The sequence below is a fragment of the Notolepis coatsorum genome (assembly GCF_963971535.1).
Source record: "Notolepis coatsorum genome assembly, chromosome: 5".
Lineage (NCBI taxonomy): Eukaryota > Metazoa > Chordata > Actinopteri > Aulopiformes > Paralepididae > Notolepis > Notolepis coatsorum.
The window spans coordinates 142,176,394-142,203,851 of NC_140169.1; the positions used below are offsets into that span (position 1 = coordinate 142,176,394).

At 42.0% G+C, this 27,458-nt stretch overlaps 1 protein-coding gene across 1 annotated transcript in view; it reads left to right on the plus strand.

Moving 5' to 3' along the window:
• Nucleotides 1–17,886, plus strand: part of LOC311228764 (mitotic checkpoint serine/threonine-protein kinase BUB1 beta-like) — a 44,200-nt gene extending 26,314 nt beyond the window's left edge. The window contains exons 13-19 of the mRNA XM_084314705.1: nt 1,299–1,436; nt 4,309–4,403; nt 6,299–6,475; nt 9,737–9,879; nt 11,598–11,751; nt 15,350–15,465; nt 17,204–17,886. Of these exons, the coding sequence (XP_084170831.1) occupies nt 1,299–1,436; nt 4,309–4,403; nt 6,299–6,475; nt 9,737–9,879; nt 11,598–11,751; nt 15,350–15,465; nt 17,204–17,321 (941 nt within the window). The 3' untranslated portion in view covers nt 17,322–17,886. The remainder of the gene's footprint in view (nt 1–1,298; nt 1,437–4,308; nt 4,404–6,298; nt 6,476–9,736; nt 9,880–11,597; nt 11,752–15,349; nt 15,466–17,203) is intronic.
• The last annotated feature ends 9,572 nt before the right edge of the window (nt 17,887–27,458 follow it).

A 27,458-nucleotide genomic window follows, 5' to 3' on the forward strand; every position in this document is an offset into this window, starting at 1 on the left:
TTCATATATTTTAAGCACTCGCAAGTTTGGCTTTCTCCCCATTGAACAAAGCGATGGCATTCTACCCAGAAGGTAAACAACGACCCCTAGCGCTGAATGAGTTAAGTTAACACTTTGAGTGCCAGCCACGAGAAACTCGTTAGTTCATGCCATGCGTTGAGTGCCAACCGACGAGAAATTTTGTTTTCAATCGTAATTCTTTTTATCTAATTCCTTAATTTTTCATCAATCTAGCCTCACGTTACCAGTGGGGATCTGTCTGAGCTCGAACAGGGAAAATACCGCCCCCTATCGTCTCCGGATGGTATTGCACCCCATTGGATTGGACTGAATGAAATGGATGGGAAAAAAAATAGTCTGGAATCCACATTTTACTTGTCACGCATGTAACCGGAGACGATCCCAGTCATTGCCCACCCTCAGAACAGCGTGGATTATGTATTTCCGTACCCAGCGTTGGATCAATAAACGCGATCGATATTTGGAATGGCGATCAGGAATTGGAATCATCTTTTTGGGGAACATCTGATCTGAGGTAAGGAATCTATTTTACCAGTCTTGGGATAATCAGAGCTCTTACATCAGCGTGTGCCATATGTGAGTGTGCGTGTGCTGATCAGGAAATAAGATAATCGATTTTTCAGCCCGTTTCTATAGCGTGCATAAGTACACATATACTATCGATAATCTAGCGTTTATTTGAAAACGTTTCATAAATAGGCAGACAAATTACAACGTGTTTTGTGTATTCTAGTAAAGCGCGATTCCTGCAGAATCTTATTTTTATGGTATATTTATACTTATGGTATAAAACGGAAATGAACCGATTATAAAAAAAAAAAAATATATATATATATATAATAAATTATATATATTCGTTTCGACAATGTTGACTGCAAACAAGTCATTGATAAGCGACGGGCGTATTAGACCATAATTTAAGATATAGTTTATGTGTTCGCAAATGTGATCGCTCTCTCATTGAATAGAGCGTTGGCACTCGAGCGCTATTTTTGGCTCCCCCTGCTGGCACGGAAAGTGTTAAGTGTCTTGCTCTAGGACACTTCGACACGCTACCAGGAGGAGCTGGAATCTAACCGGGAACCTTCCGCTTACCAGGCGACCGCTCTACCTCCTGAGCCATTTGGCCCCTATGTGTTAATACACTGTTTAAATAAAACATTTTATGCCACCTTTTTTTTTTAAATGCGATGAGTGACATGGATAGGAAATGTGGTTAATGGTCGCCCGATTCAATAAGATTCATTAAAGAACTTTTTTCCCCCCTTAAATTTCAGCCAATTTGAGTGAAGATCCTTGTGCCCTGGATGTGAGGAGGCGTTTGCTGGATGAAATAAATGTCGGTGCGCTCTCCAACTACCACTCGCTGTCCACTCCCATGCCCACGGTGGAGGAGCACAGTGAATTGCTGCTAGGTACCTAACTACATGTTGCACAGTGAGCTCCTGCTAGGTACATACTAACTACATGTTGCACAGCTCCTGCTAGGTACATACTAACTACATGTTGCACAGTGAGCTCCTGCTAGGTACATACTAACTACATGTTGCACAGTGAACTGCTGCTAGGTACCTAACTACATGTTGCACAGTGAGCTCCTGCTAGGTACATACTAACTACATGTTGCACAGTGAGCTCCTGCTAGGTACATACTAACTACATGTTGCACAGTGAGCTCCTGCTAGGTACATACTAACTACATGTTGCACAGTGAGCTCCTGATAGGTACATACTAACTACATGTTGCACAGTGAGCTCCTGCTAGGTACATACTAACTACATGTTGCACAGTGAGCTCCTGCTAGGTACATACTAACTACATGTTGCACAGTGAGCTCCTGCTAGGTACATACTAACTACATGTTGCACAGTGAGCTCCTGCTAGGTACATACTAACTACATGTTGCACAGTGAGCTCCTGATAGGTACATACTAACTACATGTTGCACAGTGAGCTCCTGCTAGGTACATACTAACTACATGTTGCACAGCTCCTGATAGGTACATACTAACTACATGTTGCACAGTGAGCTCCTGATAGGTACATACTAACTACATGTTGCAGCTCCTGATAGGTACATACTAACTACATGTTGCACAGTGAGCTCCTGATGGGTACATACTAACTACATGTTGCACAGCTCCTGATAGGTACATACTAACTACATGTTGCACAGTGAGCTCCTGCTAGGTACCTAACTACATGTTGCACAGTGAGCTCCTGATAGGTACATACTAACTACATGTTGCAGCTCCTGCTAGGTACATACTAACTACATGTTGCAGCTCCTGATAGGTACATACTAACTACATGTTGCACAGTGAGCTCCTGATAGGTACATACTAACTACATGTTGCACAGCTCCTGCTAGGTACATACTAACTACATGTTGCACAGTGAGCTCCTGATGGGTACATACTAACTACATGTTGCACAGCTCCTGCTAGGTACATACTAACTACATGTTGCACAGCTCCTGCTAGGTACATACTAACTACATGTTGCACAGTGAGCTCCTGATAGGTACATACTAACTACATGTTGCACAGCTCCTGCTAGGTACATACTAACTACATGTTGCACAGTGAGCTCCTGATGGGTACATACTAACTACATGTTGCACAGCTCCTGCTAGGTACATACTAACTACATGTTGCACAGCTCCTGCTAGGTACATACTAACTACATGTTGCACAGTGAGCTCCTGATAGGTACATACTAACTACATGTTGCACAGTGAGCTCCTGATAGGTACATACTAACTACATGTTGCACAGTGAGCTCCTGATGGGTACATACTAACTACATGTTGCACAGTGAGCTCCTGCTAGGTACATACTAACTACATGTTGCACAGTGAGCTCCTGATGGGTACATACTAACTACATGTTGCACAGTGAGCTCCTGATAGGTACATACTAACTACATGTTGCACAGTGAGCTCCTGATAGGTACATACTAACTACATGTTGCACAGTGAGCTCCTGATGGGTACATACTAACTACATGTTGCACAGTGAGCTCCTGCTAGGTACATACTAACTACATGTTGCACAGTGAGCTCCTGCTAGGTACATACTAACTACATGTTGCACAGTGAGCTCCTGATAGGTACATACTAACTACATGTTGCACAGCTCCTGCTAGGTACATACTAACTACATGTTGCACAGTGAGCTCCTGATGGGTACATACTAACTACATGTTGCACAGCTCCTGCTAGGTACATACTAACTACATGTTGCACAGCTCCTGCTAGGTACATACTAACTACATGTTGCACAGTGAGCTCCTGCTAGGTACATACTAACTACATGTTGCACAGTGAGCTCCTGATAGGTACATACTAACTACATGTTGCACAGCTCCTGATAGGTACATACTAACTACATGTTGCACAGCTCCTGATAGGTACATACTAACTACATGTTGCACAGTGAGCTCCTGATAGGTACATACTAACTACATGTTGCACAGCTCCTGATAGGTACATACTAACTACATGTTGCACAGTGAGCTCCTGATGGGTACATACTAACTACATGTTGCACAGCTCCTGCTAGGTACATACTAACTACATGTTGCACAGTGAGCTCCTGATAGGTACATACTAACTACATGTTGCACAGTGAGCTCCTGATGGGTACATACTAACTACATGTTGCACAGCTCCTGCTAGGTACATACTAACTACATGTTGCACAGTGAGCTCCTGCTAGGTACATACTAACTACATGTTGCACAGTGAGCTCCTGATAGGTACATACTAACTACATGTTGCACAGTGAGCTCCTGATAGGTACATACTAACTACATGTGTACATGTTGCTGAAAACATGTGAATAGACTGAACTATGGTTTGTGGAGTTAGAGCGTTAAACTTTATAAATTTTTGGGCATTTTGTGTTCATGATTTTTTTGGACGGGCCTTATTATATTAAATCATGGGTCAATGACGGAATGGGGCCACCCATAGCATAACCCCTCCCCAACACTACATACAAACTAGAGCCCATTGACATGACTCCTCCCCCAACACTACATACAAACTAGAGACCAGCATTTTCCATATACATTTTACACAGTGCTGCACAATTTTAATGGACGTCGTCTTACAACTGTACCATGATAGTGGGCACTTTATCATCTCTCGGCTTCTGATGGTCATCAGCCCCCATCAATTGAGACGTGTGTGAAAAATCAATCATAACGTAATTGTTGATTTGCTTTTGCTTTTATTCTGAATTATACTTTATGTAATGTATAACGTATTTTTTCTATCAAAGGGAGCGAGATCTTCCACATCTTTTGTAAGATTGCAGATGGTGAGAACTTCTCCATCTATCAAGGCATTGCTGTTGGGACTAATGTTGTTATGAAGGTAAGCCAGAAGGTAGTGAATACTTGAACTGTTTAGCAGCCCACCCACCCACAAACACACACCTACACCTACAGGTAAGCAAGCCAAACTCTATTTCCTCTCCTGGTTTGAATGCAGGTTCAGTTATTTTTATATTTTTGACATTTACATACATGCAGTTGCAATCAAAATTATTCAACCCCCATTGCATATTGGGCTTTTTGGCAAAATATACAATTTCCATAAACAAATTACACAAGAACTGCTTAAGTTGTTTAATGAAACTAATATTACAGGGGTTGTTATTAAAAGTAGCATTTTGTGTTTAATTTGGATGACTACTGCAGTCTCAAAATTATTCAACCCCTTCATGACAAGCATCTTCAGTACTTAGTAGAGCACCCTTTTGCTGTCATAACCTGCTGCAAACGTGATGCATAGCCAGACACTAGCTTCTGACGGCGTTCCTGAGGAATCTTAGCCCATTCCTCATGGGCAATAGCCTCCAGTTCAGTGATATTCTTTGGTGTGCGTTTTGCAACTGCCTTCTTCAAATCCCACCAGAGATTCTCTATGGGGTTCAAGTCGGGTGACTCTGATGGCCACTCTAAAAATCTGCCATTTCTTCTTCTGACTTTGAGGTATGCTTGGGATCATTGTCCTGTTGGAAGGTCCAATGACGCCCACGCTTCAGCTTCATCACAGACGGCATGACGTTTCCTCCTATGATTTCCTGATACTTGACTGAATCCATGATGCCCCCCACACACTGCAGGTTTCCAGTGCCAGAGGCGGCAAAGCAGCCCCAGAGCATCACTGAGCCACCACCATGCTTCACTGTAGGCAGGGTGTTCTTTTCAGTTTGTTTCATCGCTCCACAGAACAGAACTCCAAAACCGCTGTGGCTTATTTATATTGTTTTGAACATATTTGAGACGACTTTTCTTGTACTTTTGGGTCAGTAGTGGTGTACGTCTTGGAGTCCGGGCATGGAACCCTTCAGTGTTTAGTATGCGCCTTACTGTGCAAACTGAAACCTCAGTGCCTGCTGCCACCAAGTCTTGCTGCAGGTCCTTTGCAGTCACTCGAGGGTTTTTGACCACTTGCCTCTTCAGCAATCTGGTGTCAGCCACTGATAGCGTCCTCTTTTCTGACACGTCCAGGTAGTGTAGCCATTGTTCCTTTAACTTTGAACTTGCGAACTATGCTTCCAACTGTATTTCTAGGAACATTCAGTGCTTTTGCTATATTTTTTTATCATTTTCCTTGTTTGTGCAAGGGAATTATCTCTTCTCTGAACCTTTTGGACAATTCTTTTGACTTAGCCATAATTTCTAACATGCATTATCAAACGTCACTCAACAAGCCCCTAGCCAGTCCAAGTATTTATGTGTTCCATCTCAAGCACACTTGAACTAATTGCCCTTGATTAGTTGCACCAGGTGTGCTTGAGACAGGGGGTTGAATAATCTTGAGAGAGGGGGTTGAATAATTTTGAGACTGCAGTAGTGATTAAAGGTAGCATTTTGTGTTGAATTTTGATTAAAAAAAAACTTCATTTAATTTAACTATTTAAACTGTTCTTGTCTACTTTGTTTATTGCAAACGGCTGACAATTTAAAATGTTTGCCAAAAAGCCCAATATGCAATGGGGGTTGAATAATTTTGATTGCAACTGTAGTACATGCATATAGTACACATTACAGTACATGCATATAGTACACATATACCTGCAGTATATAATAGTGTATACAACGCATATAATGTGATATGAGATATATAGTAGTACACGATATATGAGATATATAGTACATGATATATATAATAGTATATAGTGTAAATATAGTTTAATATAATATACAAATGAATTATAATATTATATAATCATGTAATATGATATAACGTACAATGTACAGGTGGAGAGCTCCACAGTGCCCTGGGACTTCTACATAGGCTGTCGGGCGAGGCAGCCACCGGCAGGGAACCCCCAACCCGCCCACCCCCAGGCACACGCCCACCCCGACCTCAGCTGCTATGCCTTCCCCGACGGCTGTGTCACTGTCTACAAGGTGGACGAGCCGCCGAGATTCTTGGTGAGTTCCAGCCACCACTGTCTCTTTCCGTTTTCCCCCCTAAATGGTGTTCAGTCTTGCATCATTGGAAAATGCATGGGTTAGGAAATGGGGCCAGGGCAGCCGTTCTCAAAAGGACCCCCAAATTCATATGTAGGCTAATTGGCCGAGGACCCCCACTTGATAAGATATTTTTAAATGGTGGATTTATATAGCAGCTTTTTATCCAAAGCGCTTTACAATTGGTTCCTCACATTTGAGCCATTCACTCCAGACACACACACACGCCGACGGCAGGGTGATGCAAGGTGCCAACCTACTCATCGGGAGCAGTTAGGGGTTAAGTGTCTTGATCAAGGACAATTCGACAAACATGCTGCCCAGGAGGGGCGGGAATCTAACCAGTAACCTCTGGATTACCAGACAACTGCTCTACCTCCTGAACCACTGTCGTCAGCAACCCCATCCGAGAAGACATATGTCGTTACATATTTAGTCCAGAATTCCATAAGATAACGGAGGAGAGAGCAGTGTAGTTACCAGGGATAACAGGAGAGAGCAGTGTAGTTACCAGAGATAACAGGAGAGAGCAGTGTAGTTACCAGGGATAACAGGAGAGAGCAGTGTAGTTACCAGAGATAACAGGAGAGAGCAGTGTAGTTACCAGAGATAACAGGAGAGAACAGTGTAGTTACCAGAGATAACAGGAGAGAGCAGTGTAGTTACCAGGGATAACGGAGGAGAGAGAGCAGTGTAGTTACCAGGGATAACAGGAGAGAGCAGTGTAGTTACCAGGGATAACGGAGGAGAGAGAGCAGTGTAGTTACCAGAGATAACAGGAGAGAGCAGTGTAGTTACCAGAGATAACAGGAGAGAGCAGTGTAGTTACCAGGGATAACGGAGGAGAGAGAGCAGTGTAGTTACCAGAGATAACAGGAGAGAGCAGTGTAGTTACCAGAGATAACTGAGGAGAGAGAGCAGTGTAGTTACCAGAGATAACAGGAGAGAGCAGTGTAGTTACCAGAGATAACAGGAGAGAGCAGTGTAGTTACCAGAGATAACTGAGGAGAGAGAGCAGTGTAGTTACCAGGGATAACAGGAGAGAGCAGTGTAGTTACCAGGGATAACGGAGGAGAGAGCAGTGTAGTTACCAGAGATAACAGGAGAGAGCAGTGTAGTTACCAGGGATAACGGAGGAGAGAGCAGTGTAGTTACCAGGGATACATTTTACACTATTCCTGTGAGTCTATGGAACACATCTGTAAGTCTTTTTCAATAAAATTCATTGTTTTGTCAAGTACTTTGGTGCACCACTTTCTGCCCTGCCAGATTCCAAGCAGTTTTTGGCTGGGCTCCGCCCCCATATTCGCAATGCGCTTTGAGTGACAGTCACCCACCTGCACTGGCAGATAACTTTGGGGAAGAGAGAGGGAGATGGAGAGAGAGAGAGGAGAGATTGCTCCGAGAGCGCGCGTGTGCGGCTCGAGTCGCAAGTGTCAAAAGCAGGGGGAGAGACGGGAGAGATCGCTCCGAGACTCTCACTGTATGCCTCTCTATCTGTCTTTCCCCTCTCTCCCTCTCTCTCTCTCTCTCTCTTTTGAGGAAGTGCAAGTGTCTGACAGGGAAACCGCTTCCGCATTATTTCCACTCGCTCCGTTTTGGTTATAACTTCAATGTTACACTAACTTCCTCGAATTGTTGATTGTGGGCGGTGGCTACAACCACAGAAGGGGTTAGGTATGCAGATGAGAATTCTTACACGTCACAGATCCGCGTAAATTCGAATGGCTTGGTTTAGTGTCTCAACTGAACTGGAGGAATGGGACTGAATGAGAATTTCACATCTAGTCAGTGTTGGTACAACCCCACATTGCTAGAAAACAATGCAAACCACTGAAAAAGGCCATTTATAAGATGGGGGACCTTTAATCTAACTGTTAACCTTGTATCTTTACGCTTATGAAAACATTAAATACTATTTATAGCCTTATTTATAGGTATTATTGCACTGTTTCCCTGGTTTAGTTCCTTGTTCAAGTCATAAGCTTGTTCAGTTGTTGCAATGTAAATAAAAACGTGCACTAAAAAGTTGATTATTTGTATGACAAAGTCAGAGTCAACCCTTGCAAAAAGTCAAATTGAAAACAGCATTGATACTACGTAAAAGCAAACTGGCAATGGAAAAGATGTTCAAAATAATCGAGTTCCCTTAAAACGCTAACGCTATTAAATAAAATATACAGTGGAGGTTAAAATAAGAATATGACTTGGCCTGAAAAAAAGTCGGATTTATTTTTGCTAATCGCTGAGTTACTCTTATACTAGTGGACTTTTGAACCAGTCTCCATTTAGCTGGAACCCCCTCCATTACCCCTTTGGGTCCCTGGACCCCATGTTGAGACCCACTGGGCTAGGGTTCCAAAGGTCAGACTTATCTCTTCTTTTTTTCATTTTTTTTTTTTATATAAAGCCACTCAATTAAAATGTTTATTTCAATGGCCTGAGACTGTTCAATCAATATTTGTGAACATGAGATACACTCTTCCCAAAGCCAGACACCAGAGAGGTAAGAATCAAACTTGTGACGTCAAATAGGTATAAAGTCTGGACCCACAGAATGTTTATATATATATATCTGAATGAGCTTTTATTCTGTATAGTGGTCTCAGTTCTGAAACAGAAAATATACCTATGAACATTCCCCTGGGTGCTCCGTGTCATCTATAAAATATTTCCCAGTTGATTCCCAGCTTCAGACTTTATACTCTATGATATATATATATACACATTTTCATACCGTCTCAGACCAGAGGAATAACTAATAATGAAAATTGGCGCAGTTCCCCTAATTTTCTTTTATATATATAAACGTAATCATTTCTAACCTGTTTTTAGGTTTGCTAAGCCCAATGCTACCATGCAGTGACTGTATATTGACTAGGGCTGTCGCATTATTTTCTAATTTCTAATTTAATTTTGAATTTACATAAAAACACGAGATTCGAACTTGAAGGGAGAAATTCGAATTAAAAAAAGAAATAATAATAAATACATTTATTATAATATTATTATTTCAAAAAGCTGTCTGGTGGTCATATAGGTGAGACTGTGCTGAAAAGAGTACCAAATATACCATGGTAAAAAAAAAATAACTAACTATAATAAGGTTTTGGTTATTCATTTCTTTTACACTGAACTTCGAATTCAAACTTGTCTACAATTCTGCAACGAATTTCGAATTAAGATTTTTGACAGCCCTAATATTGACTGTTGTGTTTCCAGAACGTGCACCATCAGAACATGGACCATGAGCTGATGGTGGTCTTCTCAGCCATCCATCTGTTGGAGCTGGTGAGGACCATGCACTGCTGCTGCCTCCTGCTCGGAGCGCTCCCTCCGCACACGCTACTCTGCACCTATAACAGGTACTGTGACTACGACTGAGTGTGACTGAGGGAGAGGGAAACCCCACACGCAGGGTTTGAAGTATTGAAGATACATCTGTGTTCCTTCCACTAGGGCTGCACGATCAATCGGAAAAAAGATCTCGAACCTATGCGATCAAATTATGCCGATTTTCTTTTTTTCATAAAAGAAAAATAACTTTTTCTTTTTTCTTTTTACTTAACTTTTTAAAATGATGACGATTCTGACTTGAGTTATTTTGTATGTTACAAGAGACTTTTAAGTCGAGTTATTTTGTATGTTACAAGAGACTTTTAAGTCGAGCTCTTTCATATATGTTATGTTTAAGTCGAACACTTTGATATGTTATGTTGTCTGTTTAAGAGAGTGCAATAAATTATTTTATTGAAAAAATAAGAATTGTGTGAGAATCGTGATCGCAATTCTTAGAGAGAAAATTCACATTTGAGCAAGAATCGTGCAGCCCTACCTTCCACGTCTTGTGAAATTGTGAAATGGGAGTTGCTCGTTAAGAAAAGAAGTATTATAATAAACTGTGGAAAACCCTTGCTGTCCAGTACTGTACAGTGTGACACACGTTGTCGTTATAAACCCACTGTTATTTGACATAGAGATAATCGGATCCATAAATATTTGGACATTGATACAGTTTTGGCTCTGTCCACAATGGACTTGAAATGAAACAATCAAGATGTGCAGACTTTTGAGGGTAAATTCAGTGTAGGAATTACAACAGTTTCTACGTCGTGTGCACCCCCCTTTTTAAGGGACCAAAAGAAATTGGGACAAACTAACAATCCATAAATAAAATGGTCACTTTTAATACTTGCAAAATCCTTTGCAGTCGATGACAGCCTGGAGTCTGGATAGACATCACCACACTATGCTTTGTCCCTGGTGATGCTCTGCCAGGCCTCTACTGCAACCGTCTTCAGTTCCTGCTTGTTCTTGGAACATTTTCCCTTCAGTTTTGTCTTCAGCAAGTGAAATGCATGCTCAATTGGTGTCCGGTGACTTGGCCATTGCATAATATTCCACTTCTTTGCCTTAAAAAATAACTCTTTGGTTACTTTCGCAGTATGCTGCTCTGTGAAGCGCTTTCCAATAAGTTTGGCTGAATATGAGCAGATAACATTGCTCCGAAACACTTCAGAATTCACCTGCTGCATTTGTCAACAGTCAACATCATCAATAAATACAACTGGGGAACCAGTTCCATTGGCAGCCATACATGCCCACGCCATAACACTACCGTCCACCACCATGCTTCAATGATGAGGCGGTATTATTTGGATCATGAGCACTTTCTTTCCTTCTCCATACTCCTCTTTGAAGCATACAAACCAGAACCTAATGTTGTTGGCATACAAACCAGAACCTAATGTTGTCAGCATACAAACCAGAACCTAATGTTGCCGGCATACAAACCTAAAGCCTAATGGTAATCAGCCAAAACCCGTCCAATCTTTCGCCGTCGACTAAAGACTCACTTCTTCAACCATTATCTGAAATGAAAGGGAAAAAAAGTATCTAACCTTACTGTCATGCACTTGTCCTAATAAACTAACCTACACTGTAGCACTCAACACTTTGATGAACATTGTTACTCGGCTGATATAGTTGTGCCCTTCCTGATGACTTGTCGTACAGAACTTGTAAGTCGCTTTGGATAAAAGCGTTGGCTAAATGTAAATGTAAAGCCTCCTCCTTTCTTCAGCACCTCTGGCGACGTGGAGTCCATCGTGGCTGTGGACCTGTCGTCCTCTGTAGACCTGCAGCTCCAGCCAGGGGTGACGTCGGCCCAGCAGCTTGCTTCAGCCTGGCCCTTCATCAACCAGGGCCTGCTGGAGCCCTCGTCAAGCCCCTACCAGGTAGGGCTCGGCGATTAATCGATTTGATTGATTAATTTGAATTCATGATTTTAGGACGATTTTTTTTAAATATATTTTAACAAAAAAAAAAAAAAATTTGGTCACCTTTTTATTTTACAAAAAGTGATGTTTGGTGAAAGTTAGATTTGCACTTTATTAAATTCATTCTTATTTGATGATCAAGAGGCACCTTTTTATTTTTTAAGTGAAGTTTGGTGAAAAAGCAAGTTATTGCACTATTAATCCCAATAGGGACAGTCATCTTTGTTTGATCAAGAGTAACCTTTTATATATATATATATTATTATTATTATTTTTTTTTTTTAAGTGATGATTGGTGAAAGTTAGGTTTGCACTTCAATCCCAATAGGGAAATTCATCTTGGTTTGATAATTTGTGTCAAATAAAAACAAAGCTTATTTGAATGATTTCCTCTTTTTTTTTTAAGAGAAAATAATTGATTAAAATCGAATGGTGTGAAAAAATCTTGATTTAATTAAAAAAATTGCGCTATCGCCCAGCCCTACTACCAGGTATGACCCACACTGATCTTAGAGGGATTCTATTATTTGGCGAGGTTCACTGGAGGTTAACTTTTTTTTTGTCAGGCAGTGTGACAAGGCTGGCCATACCTTGTAAAATTAAGCATTATGTCACGCGACAGAGTCTGTGAGGAACTAGATCTCGCATACGGGTGGTTGTTAGGCCCGACGTGTAGCGGAGGGTTGTTTGCCCCCCCCCCCCCCTAGACGTGATCTAATTCCTATAACACACGACTTCAAGTTATGTAATGTCTTTTATACAATGACTCAATTCACCCAACCTTATTATTATTATAAACACACAGTAATTGAAGCATAATGGAGATTTATTCAAAAACAGAAAAAGTAGATCCCAAAACAGAAAACGTAGATCCAATGGAAGTCATGCTTGATTGATTGAAAATGTTATTAACATATATGACATACATGACGTACAGATAGACAGTACTGCTACATCTATACATTTATGACATACCAGATTTACAAATACAGTACTGTTTTTGTAGGGTGATTATGGTTTATTTACATTGATGGTAACATTCCCGGTTATAGTGCAGTTTGTGAAAAAAGTATCTGTCGTTATTTTGCCTCTTAGCTGGAACAGAATTCTCAGAACCTTTTGTAGGGTGATTACTGTTTATTTACATTGAGGTTCTGGGGTCACGTGGAGTGTGTTATACGAAATAACGTTGTGCCGAATTCGGACTCCCTGCCAGAATCCGACTCCCCCTCGCGTGGACGCACATTTACTCTTATCAGCCTACCCAGCATGTAATACGTTCTTTGTTAGAACTCAACTCGTTATTATTGGCGCATACACTCTATCATATGTCTTGTCATAAAACGATAAAGCGGACAGAAATACGGGGACGTTTTTATTATATTTAAAAGGCTTTGACATTGTAAAATGAAATAAGTGGAGTTTCAAAGCTGTAAGCAGAATACAAGTCATAGGAACACCCGCACGATATATATGCTACTACCTGTATCCAGAGCAGCATTAGGTGCTATGTATGTTTTTCATTCAAGACACATTTATTGCAAGGGTTTTGTATGTACGCATAAACTCAACAAATAACCTCTGTTCTCCTTGCAATGCGTTTTTAATTCTTTCTTATACAGTAGGAAGGGGGAAGAACACTATATCGTGGGTGTTCCTTTGACTTGTATTCTGCTTACAGCTTCAAAACTCCACTTATTTAGTTTTTACAATGTCAAAGCCTTTTAAATATAATCAAAACGTTCCCGTATTTCTGCAATCTATGCACCATTCTAACAAAGAACGTATTACATGCTGGGTAGGCTGTTGGAGTGTATGCACGTTCACCCGAGGGGGAGTCTGATTCGGCACAACACCGGCACCCGAGACAGAGCACTGTCAGCCAGTGGTCACTCCCCTCAGAACCCCCCCGTGAATTATATTTAGTTTTACAATGAGTCATGACAAACTAATTACATAATCCAACATTGTGTAAACAACTAACATATTCCAGGTGACTTTATCTTTTTTTGAATGAGTCGTTATGACTAAATCAATACATCCATTCATAAAGATTATTGTCCGCCATCTTTGTTTCATTCATAAAAACAATGAGCGGCGGAGTGATTCGGGGAAAAAAGTTATTCGGTTGTGGGCGGGTTCTGGGGTCACGTGGGAGTGTGTTAATACGAAATAACAACCGGCAACCAATCAGAATCAAGAAATGTGCATGGCATTGTATAACAAGGCTTTAAAAACGAAATAAAACGATGCCAAGCATTCCTATAAAAAGAATATTTTTAATGTTGATTAACACTGAGTGCCAGCCACGAGAAATCTCGTTAGTTCATGCCATGCGTTGAGTGTCAACCGACGAGAAATCTAGTTTTTAATCGTTATTTTTATTTTCATCAATCTAGCCTCACGTTACCAGTGGGGATCTGTCTGAGCTCAAACAGGGAAAATACCGCCCCCTATCGTCTCTCCGGATGGTATTGCACCCCATTGGATTGGACTGAATGAAATGGATGAGAAAAAAATAGTCCAGATTCCACATTTTACTTGTCAGGCATGTAATCCGAGCCGATCCCATTCATTGCCCACCATCAGAACAGCGTGGAATATGTCTTTCGACCACTCGGCATTGGATCAATAAACGCGGTCGATATTTCGAATGGCGATCAGGAATTGGAATAATCTTTTTGGAGAACATCTGATCTGAGGTAAGGAATCTATTTTACCAGTCTTGGGATAATCGGAGCCGTTTTCACCTATATATCAACGTGTCCCATATGTCTGTGTGCTGATCAGGAAATAAGATAATCGATATTTCAGCCCGCTTCTATAGCGTGCATAAGTACACATATACTATCGATAATCTAGCGTTTATTTGAAAATTATTCATAAATAGGCCGAAAAATTACAACGTGTTTTGTGTATTACAGTAAAGCGCGATTCCTGCAGATATATTTTTTTTAAGTTTAAAAAAAAACGAGCGTTTTTCAAAATGGTATAAAACGGAAATGAACCGATTATTAAAAAAAATATATATCCGTTTCGACAATGTTGACTGCAAACAAGCGACGGGCGTATTAGACACATAGCCATAATTTAAGATATAGTTTATGCGTTCGCAAATATGATCGCCCTCCATTGACTACAGCGTTGGCACTCGAGCGCCTATTTCTGGCACCCCCTGCTGGCATGGAAAGTGTTAAAAGCAAGTTACAAACATCCCTTGGCAGGTAAAATGTGAGAGAAAAAAGAAGTCACCATGAAGACACCTGGTTTTAAATCAAGGCTTGGTTGATCAACTAATCAAGATCACATGCACCAATCAACTGACAAATGAGACATGTCCAGTTACTGTTTAAGGTTTGAAATTAATGTAGCGCTGAATTATTGTGACACGTGAATCGTTAAATATAGACAAACCAGACATAGCCTACACACTTGTATGAAGGTGCCTCTCCTTCACAGGGAGGGTGTAGTTTTTTTTTCTTTTTTTTTGTCCAGCGGATTCATTCAAACTTTAATCTTATCTAAATGTAATTCAATAGCTTCTGTCTCATTGAAGGTGGATCTCCTGGCTGTCGCTGACACCATCCACACACTACTGACCAAGAGCAGCATGCGTCCCGTCAAAGATGACTCTGGCTGGCAAGTGGAGGAGTACAGTGACACCAAGCCCAGGTACTGTGAGATATCCTGCTTGTACGTCTGGCAGGGTTCGCACAAGGTCCTTGAAGTGCTTACAGTGCTTGATTTTTGACACAAAAAAGTCTAGGCCTGGAATTGCTTGAAAACAGCCAATTTTTTAACAAGGTGCTTAAAAAGTCCTTGAAATTCAAATCAACCATTCGCATTGAAAGTTTTGTTCATCCATGATAAAAAAATTTCTGAATCAAGAGATTTTATTGGTGGAAATAGATTTTAAGCCATAAATATTGGATCAGATTTTTTTTTCAATAAACAGCATTTAAAAGTGAATCGGATCCATTTAAAATGAAAAATATTGCTTGTAAAAGTACTTGAAAGTCATTGAATTTCATTTTGCAATGTCTGTGGGCACCCTGGTCTGGGAAAACTACGAGAAGTCAACGTACAGGAGATGTAGGAAATAATATTACTGACCGGTGCTGATACACTTATACTAGTGGATTTTTCAACCAGCCCATTTAGCTGGGGACCCCCTGGAACCCCCTCCATGACCCCTTTGGGTCCCCGGACCCCATGTTAAGAACCACTGGGCTAGGGTTCCAAAAGTCAGCCACTCAATTAAACATATTTCTATGGCCTGAGACGTTTCAATTAATATTTGTGAACATGAGCTACTCTCTTCCCAAAGCCAGACACCAGAGAGGTATGAATCAAACGTGTGATGTGTATATAATATTAATAATAATATTACCGACTGGTGCAGATAGACTCATGAATACATATTTTGTACATCAAAGTAATCCAGCCGGGGTGAACCTGGGGTGTTAAAAAATCGACTTTAGTTGAATTCATGAATTGAAAAATAGGTACAACATTGGAGCGAACAATGTGGCTTCCTCGGGTTCCCTCTTCACCTGATTGGTATCAAGTGTGGTGCTTATGTAGACCTTCTGTGCCAGCGGGTGGTAATAATTACAGATCATATGACAACAGAGGTTTATATTCATATATTACATTTCATGTCAAAGGGTACATTGTCAATGTTGTATTTAAAAAAAAATTATAACTTCGTTTTACAGCCGTAACTTTAGACGGTCATGTATATATTATACCTTATATTGGATAGGGGGAGGGGTCGGTGTCTGGGGATCTATAGTGACTCATCTCCCTATTTAAGGAATCAAAGACTACTATCTACTATCATTTGACATACAATGGTATTTATTTATGAACAATTATATTGTCGGCCATTCTAGGTATACATTACATCCTATTCAACGCTGACTACAATCTTCAAATGCAGTCAAGAAAAAGGACTGTCGACCTACTTTAAAGGAGTACTTCATTTTAAAATGTTCATTTGTATATCGGTTACTCACTGTGTGATTCCTTGAATTCGTGAAAATCGTTCTTTTCAAAACATCCATTTTACAACTATCAAACACGTATTGCAGTCTCGTATTAAGCGCTTGCTCAGGTGCGCTACGCGTATGTGCGTGAGATGTGGGAATGTTTTGAGAAGACTCGTGTGTACATACAGAAATAAGCACCAAAAAACAAAGACTTATAAAATCATAACAATAAGACAACAAGGCGAGGCAAAAGTAAGAATAACACAATCGATTACAACTTGATTGACAAAGGTCTTAAACTCTGCAACAGAGGGGAGCATCTTTAGGGAGCTTTAAGGACTGTTGGAGTTCATTCCATGAGCTAGAGGGGCATCATAGCAAAATGCAGAAACAAACATTTTTCTGCTCTTTCTTTGCAGGAATCGGAGGAAGACGTTGTGGGGGAAGTTCTTCCGGACCCTCCTCAACCCCAGCGACCAGCCGTCTGTCTCCGTCCTCTCTGAGCTGCGGGACATGTGGACTGCCTACGCTAGGTAGAAATTAAGTCAAAGAGCCACATGTAATTTTGTAGAGTTCTGGAAGGTCTGTGTATAAACCCTCTGCTGTTTCACATACTGCAGTATTTCCTAAGAATGATCTCCAGCTATAGTGATATGGTGTAGTTGTTATTAGCATCATATTAAAAGCAACAAATAAAGGTCTGGACAAAAGTATAGAATTTGGTGAACGGAAAATCAGTAAGAACGACATCTTTTGGAATTATTTGTCAGAACAGCCAATAGATTTGCAGATGTTGTACAGTTGGCCCAAAATCGTTTGGTGGTAATCTCCCAAAAGCGCACAACCTCTAACTGTCCAGCACTTGATTTTATTATCTTGAGGATGGAAAACATCACAGATCTGACCCATTTTAAAACACTCGCATGGCTGTGTGTCAGTGATGAATAATGGCCAGCAGGGGGAGCTCCTTCAAAAGGAATAGCACTCAAAAGGCTCCACAGTATTATGTTGGTTGTATCTCCCATAGATATATATAGAACACTAGATAGCTTAAGGCGGAGTCACCAGCGTCACTGAACCGCCGCCATCTTGGGAGAGTCAGCCTTGAGTGAGAGTGAGTGAGCTGCACAGACAAAAATACTCATAACTCGCTGAAATATTGACGGATTTACAAACGGGTTGGTTTGCTATAAACATCAAATATGTAGTTATGATACTGCATACTTATAAAAAAAAATTAAGATGTTTTTTTTTTTACAAACCGCTTGAATCATAGCCACGTTAATAATGCTTGTAATAAACCAAACCGTTTGTAAATCTGTCAATATTTCAGCGAGTTATGAGTATTTTTGTCTGTGCAGCTCACTCACTCTCACTCAAGGCTGACTCTCCCAAGATGGCGGCGGTTCAGTGACGTCGCTCTCCATTGGCAGGCAGCGCGGGCAAGCTATCTAGTGTTCTATATATATCTATGGTATCTCCTCCCAACAGCCCAGATTTACATGACTGTTCCACCTTGTACCCGTAGATGTTATTTATTACTGGTACCAGTCATTGTATTCTATGAACATGTTTGCTGGCCCTGTGTCTCAACGTTGTTATGTTTATTTACGTTTCTTCACTATTAGATTTCAATGTAGGAGCTTATCAAACCCGCTCTCAGGACTGGATTACATGTTCCTCGGGTGAATTCCTAACTGAAAGACTGCTTTTAGCTTTTGTGCTCTGGACTCTGGAATAACCTACAAAGCACTTTACGCTGTGTACATTGGGAAATTTTTTATTTTTTTTTATTTTTTTTACATCTTAATATTTTAGAATGTTAATGCTTTAACTAGAAATTGTTTTAATCCATGTTAATATCTGTCGTATTGTCCGATTTATCTTTGTTATTTCTTTCTGCCTATTGCATGATTGAAAACGAGGTCCACCCTTGGTAACCTTCAGAGAATTTAAATAAAGTAAATGAATGAATACCGTGTTTGAAGCTGTGGTAATGCCTCCCAGCATGTTGTCAAGTTACTTGGTGTTTAATGTTTTTGATTCTTTCGAAGCTGCGTGTCTGACTTTGCAGAAAGGGGCGAACCCTTCTCTTGACATGTTACAGACCAACCTTTCAGACTCCAAATCCGTGTGTTTGTGTTTGTGTGTGTGTGTGTGTGTGTGTGTGTGTGTGCCAGGCATGAGGGCGGTGACGAGCTACAGCCAATGAGAGAGCCTATTCTGCTGTGGTTGATTGATTGATTGACATTTTTATTAACAGATTGCAGAATGGGTACAGTACAGCTCAATACACACAATTGTTAAGGGGATGCAGACCAGAGAGACTTTCGTCTTGTTTACATCAGGGTCCCCCATTTTCAATTCACCATGACATACAGATAGACAGTACTGTTACATCTGACATTTATGACATACCAGATCTACAAATATACAGTACTGTTTATGAGTACAAAAAGAGTATATACATTTGAGGGGGAAGAAACTGTACATTGGAGTAGGTGTGGGGGGGGGGGGGGGGCGACTACATTGGAGGGGGTTGGGTTTGGACATTTACAGGGGCCAGTTTCGAATTGCAGTCTCCCGTGGGTGCTCTTCGAGAGTGGTTTTGAAAGTGGGTAGTGATTCACATTCCTTTACAGCTTTGGGTAGGGCGTTCCACATTGATGTGACATAATTGCGAAACATGTTTAATCCCTTGTTTGAGCCAAATCTGGGTTTAACATGATTTGTGGAGCTCCCTCTGGTGTTGTGGTATTCACTGACCTTTGGGAAGTATTTTGACATGTACATGGGTATCTTAGTGGTGTAGTGTATCTTGTAGACTAGGCCCATTGCAAGTTGCTGTACTCTGTCATCTACTCTAAGCCATCCTAGGTTGTCAAAGTGGGCAGGGGTGAGGTGGGTTCTAGGAGTAAGGTCGAGCAGTAGTCTTACCAGTTTGGTCGAGGGTTGACTTAGAACTAGTGAGGGACCGCAAACGGATGGAAGAAACTAATGTCTGAATCAGACCAAGACAGTTATGAAACTGTTTAGTCCATTGCAATGTTCGATGACCCTGTCGTGTTTATTAGTGTCTCATTAGGCATTCGTTCATTCATGTTTTTCGGACCATTTAAAAGGGATGAGCGTAGATCTGGGAGATACTATACAGTTAAATATTCTGAATATATATAATACACTACATGAGAATATGGAAGGAGAATGACAAGTAGAGAGAGACTGAGACCAGGCAGTGTGTTTGGCATAGGAAGAAATTACAGCTCATTATCTCAAGAGCAAAAGATAAACTGCTAAAACCTTGCCTTGTGCTTTCTCCAGTGTATTCCTCTGGCCAAAACCCGTGTCACAAGAGGATCAACTCTACTTTTGCCAGCAGAGGGCGCTTAAAGCACAGTGAGTGCAGATTGAAAAGCAGGCAGAATTGCACAAGATAAGACATTTATCCTAACAGTTTTGGGAGATGGCCTACTCTTTCATTTCTCTAAAGCTTGTTTATATAGATGGCAAAGGCGGGCTGGACGGTATGGTCTAAAATGTATATCTCGGTATAATTTGAAGCATAGACGTTAACGGTATATATCACGGTATATTCATTTATCTTAAAATGTCAATATAAATGGTTCTGAAGGGGTACAACACTGGTATGGCAGTTATTACTGTACTCTTGTATTACTAGGACATATTGCACACAGTACAGAGGTATTTTAAGAACATTTATTGTGCAAAACTGCAATAGAAAAATGCAAAACCTTTTCTCAAGTTACTTCCATCTCTAAAAAACACTTTTTCATGAAATACAATCAAATCAAGCAGCACAAAGTGAAAATAAAAACGACTGCAGAACAGGAGGTTTCTTTCCCTCAAACAACTCAATACACAATAACACTCAAATGTCTTAACTTTAGTGTACATGTAGGGCGGCTACGTGGCGTAGTGGGCAAGGCGCTCGCCACGAATGCGGAGACGCTGGGCTCGCCTGTTCGAGCCCAGCGCTCCACATTGCTTTCAGTTTAGCTGGTCGTTCATACTAATACACATTGGCCGTATTAGGGGGTGGGAAACTGATGGGTGGGGATCGGGCGTTGTGGACAGCGACTCCTACAGGTCGGTTGGTGCGCCTGCGCAGTAGAATCAGGAAGTGTCGGGGGCAGCGTGAGCCTCCCACGCGTTACTCCTCGCCACTGAGAGATCGAGCTGCGCAGGTGAAAAGATGCGACTGCTGTTACCTCAAGTACCGGAGGGGACTTGTGCTATGTATGACTTAGTCCACATTGCAGCCGGCTTGTGGGAGGCAAGAAACAGCGTTCGTGACAGGGGAGGGTTGAATTGGATGATACGAAATTGGGATGGGAGAAAATATAGAAAATGGGAGAAAAAGTGGATAAAAAAAAAACTTTAGTGTACATGTTTGACAACGTAGAGCGAGAGAGCGTGATGTAATAGGTTTGAGCGTCCTAAGTTGCCGTAGTTGATGTCACACCAGGATGTCATTGTCAACACACAGAGTTGGAAACGAGAGCAGCCCAATGGATAAAGCGATATAAAGAAACGAATAGCCAATAAATGTTAAGTTATCTTTGAACCTCTGTTGTCAAGCCTCGTCAATATAACCCCCCCCCCCCCCCCCCCCTTTCCTCACTAATGAAACTGGTGCCGCGGAGTCACGTTAGAATGTTAGCTTAGCAGCTAACGTTAGCCCGTTGCTGCGCTAAAGCAAGTCTCCTCTCAGCCTCCTTAGCCAAATTGAAATGCCCAAACTATATGGCAAGGTCCGTGAGCAAGTGGAATAAAACTCGGTACAATAAACACTATGCAACGACCACTGCAAACGTCGAGTGAATCGTCAAGTAACGTTAACGTCATTGCTACTACTGTGACTAGCTGGTCTACCGGTCACAAGGTATGAAGGTATAGTCAAAATCCATATCGTAGCGCAAATTCATACCGTATACCGTTTATACCAGCCACCCCTGAAAGGCTCATCAAATTGATTTGAATTACAGCGTATTCGTTTGAGAAATATGTCATACAAATACTAAGGTACCCTTGTACATGTCGGATATAAATACTTCCCAAAGGTCAGTGAATACCATGCAACCACAACACCAGAGCGAGTTCCACAAATCATGTTCAACCCAGATTCGGCTCAAACAAGGGACTAAACACGTTTTGCAATTATGCCACATCAATGTGGAAGGCCTACCCACCTTCAAAACCGCTCTCAAAGAGCACCTACGGAAGGCTGTAAATGTCCAACCCCCTCCAATGTAGTTTCTTCCCCCTAAAATGTATACACTCTTTTAGAAACTGTCTCTTAAACAGTACTGTATATTTGTATATCTTGTATGTCATAAATGTCTGGATGTTGTGTATGTCATATGTTATGATGTAAACAAGACTAATGTCTTTCTCTGGTCTGCATCCTTAACAATTGTGTGTATTGAGCCGTACTGTAATGTACCCATTCTGCAATCTGTTAATAAAGTTTTCAATCAATCAATTAGTTTGTTTTAAATTCATGATTACGTGATGACATCACATAATCGTGTGCTCTGCTAAACTGATTTACGACACGCGTACAACCGCCAATACCTTCACTGGAGACAAATTCCCTCCAATCGAAGAGATCAGCAATTATTTCAAGATTTAAAAAAAAAAATTATGTTGTACATATGTCATATGCACATTTATCTACATATCAAGTGCTGAAGTCTAACTTTATTCCAACGATGAAAATGGAGGTAATTCTCTACCGTTATTCACCTCGTCTGCAACCGCAAGCCTTGGCTAAGCTAGAGGGAGACGACGCGTCGGAAAAGTTTCCTAGTCACCTGACGTTACAATTATTTTGTCAGCCTCCATAAGTATTATCTTATTATACAACGTACCTGTCTGAATCAATAACGGAGACGTAATTCCACTCTGCAACCAAAGTCCTCTCTCCTTTCACAGCAGCTGTAACTTTAATCAAGTCCAGTTTTGTCTCATTGATCCTTGGTAAGAAAAGCAGATGGTATTCCGTCCACGGGGCTGTAACTCTCTGCTAGCTTCTGTAATGATGTTAAAGGGCCACGCCAAAATTTTGGGAAATGCTGCTTACCGTCTTCTCCAGAGTCGGACAACATGATGGATACCGATTTCCTCTCTGAAAGCTATCCAGCTGCAAGTTAGCCTAGAATAGATGAATGGAAGTGGATATGGACCACTAGCATACAGCTTAAAACTCCAGCAGAGGTGTTTTTGATAGAGACCACACTATGCACTATGAATTGAAAATGGGGGACCCTGATGTAAACAAGACGAAAGTCTTTCTCTGGTCCGCATCCCCTTAACAATTGTGTGTATTGAGCCGTACTGTATTGTACCCACTCTGCAATCTGTTAAATAAAGTTGTCATTCATTCATTCACCAATTTCCCCTCTGTGCGTTCAGTAGAAAGCTAATCCGGCTGCAAACTAGCCTAGCTTAGCATGAATAAATGGAAGCGGATACGGACCACTAAGCCTAGCTGTTGGCGCAAAAACACCTTCTGGATTTTTAAGCTAGGCTAGTGGTCCATATCCACTTCCATTCATCTAGGCTAGCTTGCAGCCAGATAGATTTCTACTGAGCGCACAGAGAGGGAATTGGTATCTTATCTTCTTGTCTGACTCTGGAAAAGATGATGACAACTTGCTGACTGGCTGCTAGCTTTAGGAGTAAAGCTTACGTTAGGGTGTTTATACTTTATGCTAATTATACTGTATGCTAATTAGGTAGACGACAACTTCCCTGTACTACAGGAGAAGGGATCAACAACATTACAAAAATACAACAATGTTAAATTAAGTAAATTATTACTCTGACCGATGTGTGCACGTATATGAGCAACAGTCATACAATTGGGACATAATCAATATAACTTACACTGGGGCAGGGGGGGGGGGGGGGATCAGCTGATCACCAGCGAGTTGATCTGGGTATTTATTGCACACCACCCCGATCACAAGCGGTGTCGTAAACACAGACCTGATCACACGAGGCCGCTTGGCCAATAGGCATTGGTTAGCTACTGTGCTAGCAGGGATGTGCCAGGAAGAAATGTAAGCCATAGTATTCTGAGAAACTAAAAACTAGCGAAAACATCTAGGTTAGAAATCCTTCTTTCATAAATGACAAATGCAGATGCTTCCTGAGAAACGTCAGAAGGATCTGCCCCTTCCTGACAAATGAAGCCACCAAACTCCTGCAATCAACAGTCATGTCTCGCCTCGACTACTGCAATGCACTGCTAGCATGGTTTACCGGATACCGCCACCAAGCCACTTCAACTCATACAAAAGGCAGCGGCCTGCCTGATCTCCAACCTACCAAAGTCAGCCTGCGTTAACCCACCTCTCAGAGAGCTGCACTGGTTTCCCATTGCCACATGCATCCGTCCTTGACAGGCATACCGTGCGACAAGGGGAACTGCTCCCTATACCTCCGGTCAATGGTCTCTAACTACGCACCCTCAAGACCCCTACACTCTGCATCTTCTAACTACACACCCTCAAGACCGCTACGCTCTGCATCTTCTAACTACACACCCTCAAGACCGCTACGCTCTGCATCTTCTAACTACACACCCTCGAGACCGCTACGCTCTGCATCTTCTAACTACACACCCTCAAGACTGCTACGCTCTGCATCTTCTAACTACACACCCTCAAGACCCCTACGCTCTGCATCTTCTAACTACACACCCTCAAGACCCCTACGCTCTGCATCTTCTAACTACACACCCTCAAGAAACCTACTCTCTGCATCTTCTAACTACACACCCTCAAGACCCCTAGGCTCTGCATTTTCTAACTACACACCTTCAAGACCCCTCCGCTCTGCATCTTCTAACTACACACCCTCAAGACCCCCAAGCTCTGCATCTAACTACAGTACAGTACACATCCTCAAGAATCCTACACTCTGCATCGTCTAACTACACACCCTCAAGACCCCTATGCTCTGCATCTGCTAACTACACACCCTCAAGACCCCTACGCTCTGCATCTTCTAACTACACACCCTCAAGACCCCTACGCTCTGCATTTTCTAACTACACACCTTCAAGACCCCTACGGCCTACGCTCTGCATCTTCTAACTACACACCCTCAAGACCCCTACGCTCTGCATCTTCTAACTACACACCCTCAAGACCCCTACGCTCTGCATTTTCTAACTACACACCCTCAAGACCCCTACGCTCTGCATTTTCTAACTACACACCGTCAAGTCAAGAGTTTTATTTGTCATGGCATACAAGTATACAATGAAATGCGGGTGGTCTTGCCCGCAACGATGTGCAATACAGTGGTACAACATATAATAGAATCCAATAAAAAAAATCCAATAAAAACAACATTGTGCAATAACAGGTAACATGGTGTGACATCTCGGTATCTGTACATAGTTATTTACAGAGCATATAGGACATGCTACGTAGCTTTGGTAGTGCAATACACTGTTACTTTTGCTATACTAATTTAAAGTGGCCTTTCCTTTTGGCAATAAGTGTGGGTGAGTGCGGCATGAGTGTGTGCCCGCTCATGTTAAAGTGGCTGCTAGTGCACAGCGTGCGTGTCGTGTGTGTGCTCATGTGTGCTTGTCTGTGGATAGTTCAGTGTTCTGTGGCACTCGATGTTCATTGTTCAAGGCTCTGATGGCCTGGGGGAAGAAGCTGAGCCTAAGCCTCTCTGTCCTAGTAGCTGGGGTTCGCAGGCGTCTGCCTGACCTCAGCAGCTGGAACAGGCTGTTATTGGGGTGGTGGGGGTCTTTCATTATTCTGCAGGCTCTGGATTTGCACCTCAAGACCCCTACACTCTGCATCTTCTAACTACACACCTTCAAGACCCCTACGCTCTGCATCTTCTGGTCGCCTCAGACCCAGTCCTATCCAAGCTCCTGGGGGGGTCAGCAGGCTATTCTCGGTCCTCGCTTCACAATGATGGAACGGACTGCTGCCCACCACAGTCAGGTCAGCTGAAACCCGGCCAATTTTCCGCTGTAGACTAAAACACACCTCTTCAAACAATATCTGGAATACAAGATAAAAATACTACTACTATTTTTACTACTATGTAACTACCATGCTACTATACGTACTGTATACTACTACTTATGCTAATATGTCTATATACTACTATGTACTCGGTGTGTAACACTCGTTGCTATTTAAATTTTTTTAAAGATATGTTTTTTTTAGGGCATTTGCGCTTTATTGTGGATAGGACAGTTTGGATTTTTTTGGGAGAGAGAGAGATGGGGAAGACTAGACATGCAGCACATGTCCTTTTGCCGGATTCGAACCCAGGATGCTGCGGTTTACGCTGAGCGTATGTATGTGGTGCGCCACCGGGGGGCGCCCCAACACTCGTTGCTATTTGACGAAACAACGCCACCGTCCCTTAGCTGCCAGAGAGGCTTTGGATAAATGTGTCAGCTAGATGATTAACCCTTTCACTACCACACTACCAAAGGGTTAGCCCGTTCACTGCGACACAATACAGAAGGTCAACCCTTTCACTACCACACGACAACGGTTTAACCCTTTCACAACCACACTAACAGAAGGTTAACCCTTTCCCTATCACACTACAGAGACGGTTAACTGTCTAGTGTGGTGGTAGTGAAAGGTTAACCTTCTGTAGTGAAAGGGTTAAATGTAAATGTCACGGTGCACTGCTCCGTGGAGCCGAGGTACATTATGCATATAATAATGTATTTTCAATGAGGAGAGTCTGGCTTATGACTTGTAATGTTGCATCATACTGTCTTGTCAGTCCACAAAATAATAATATACTATTAGGCCTAGTAGTAGTATACTGCCAAGAAAAGCACCGGGCAATGATTTCTCCAAATGTCCGACGTGGGAGGATTTGATGTAATTCCTTAACGGGGAGCAGTCGCACATACTTTATGGAATATAGGGAGCGAAATAACGTAGTAAAGGAAACCTAGCCTGCTGGCTCTATTAAGTCGAGCTCAGCTGGACGGCAGACATGAATCTGATTTCACTTGTTACATGAGTTGTGGTCCTTGCAGCAGTCCTCGAGTGCAGCATGACGAACATGTACAGAGAACAGACCACCGCCGCTCTGCCTGCTGGTGTAAATGCGTGCAACCGTGTCGGTGTTGATTCTGTCCCCAGCGTTTGTCTAGACAGCCGGTCGGGCACCTGAGCAGCGCATGGGGAGTTTATATAGTAGGAACTGGGAACTCTGGGTCTTTGCAAGTCAAATTCTGCCTTGTTAGAATGCAGAGAGACAGAGGAGTCGACAGTAGCCGGGTTTTGGAGTCTTGGGAGTCTTTGTCAGGAGGACGAGCGCCGCCTACTGGACCCGGGGCACGGCTCCCGCCACGTGGGACGGGCACACCTGGGGGGCCCGGCCCAGTGACACTGGACAGATGAAACCACTACCGGTGGATCTGTGGTAAGTTGAACTGGGTTTGATTGATTGCTTTTGAATAAGCGGTGTGTTTTTATATGCAAAGTGACATTCAAGTGTTCAGTCACCTTGGCTTGTAGCAGAGCCAGAGGTATTTCAAAATTAGACTAATTAGGTCCTTCTCACGTCCTGTAATTTGTCATGTGAGTGACCCCCCCCCCCCCCAGGGGGTTAGGGGCTCGGGAGGTTACAGTGGTCGGCTGGTGT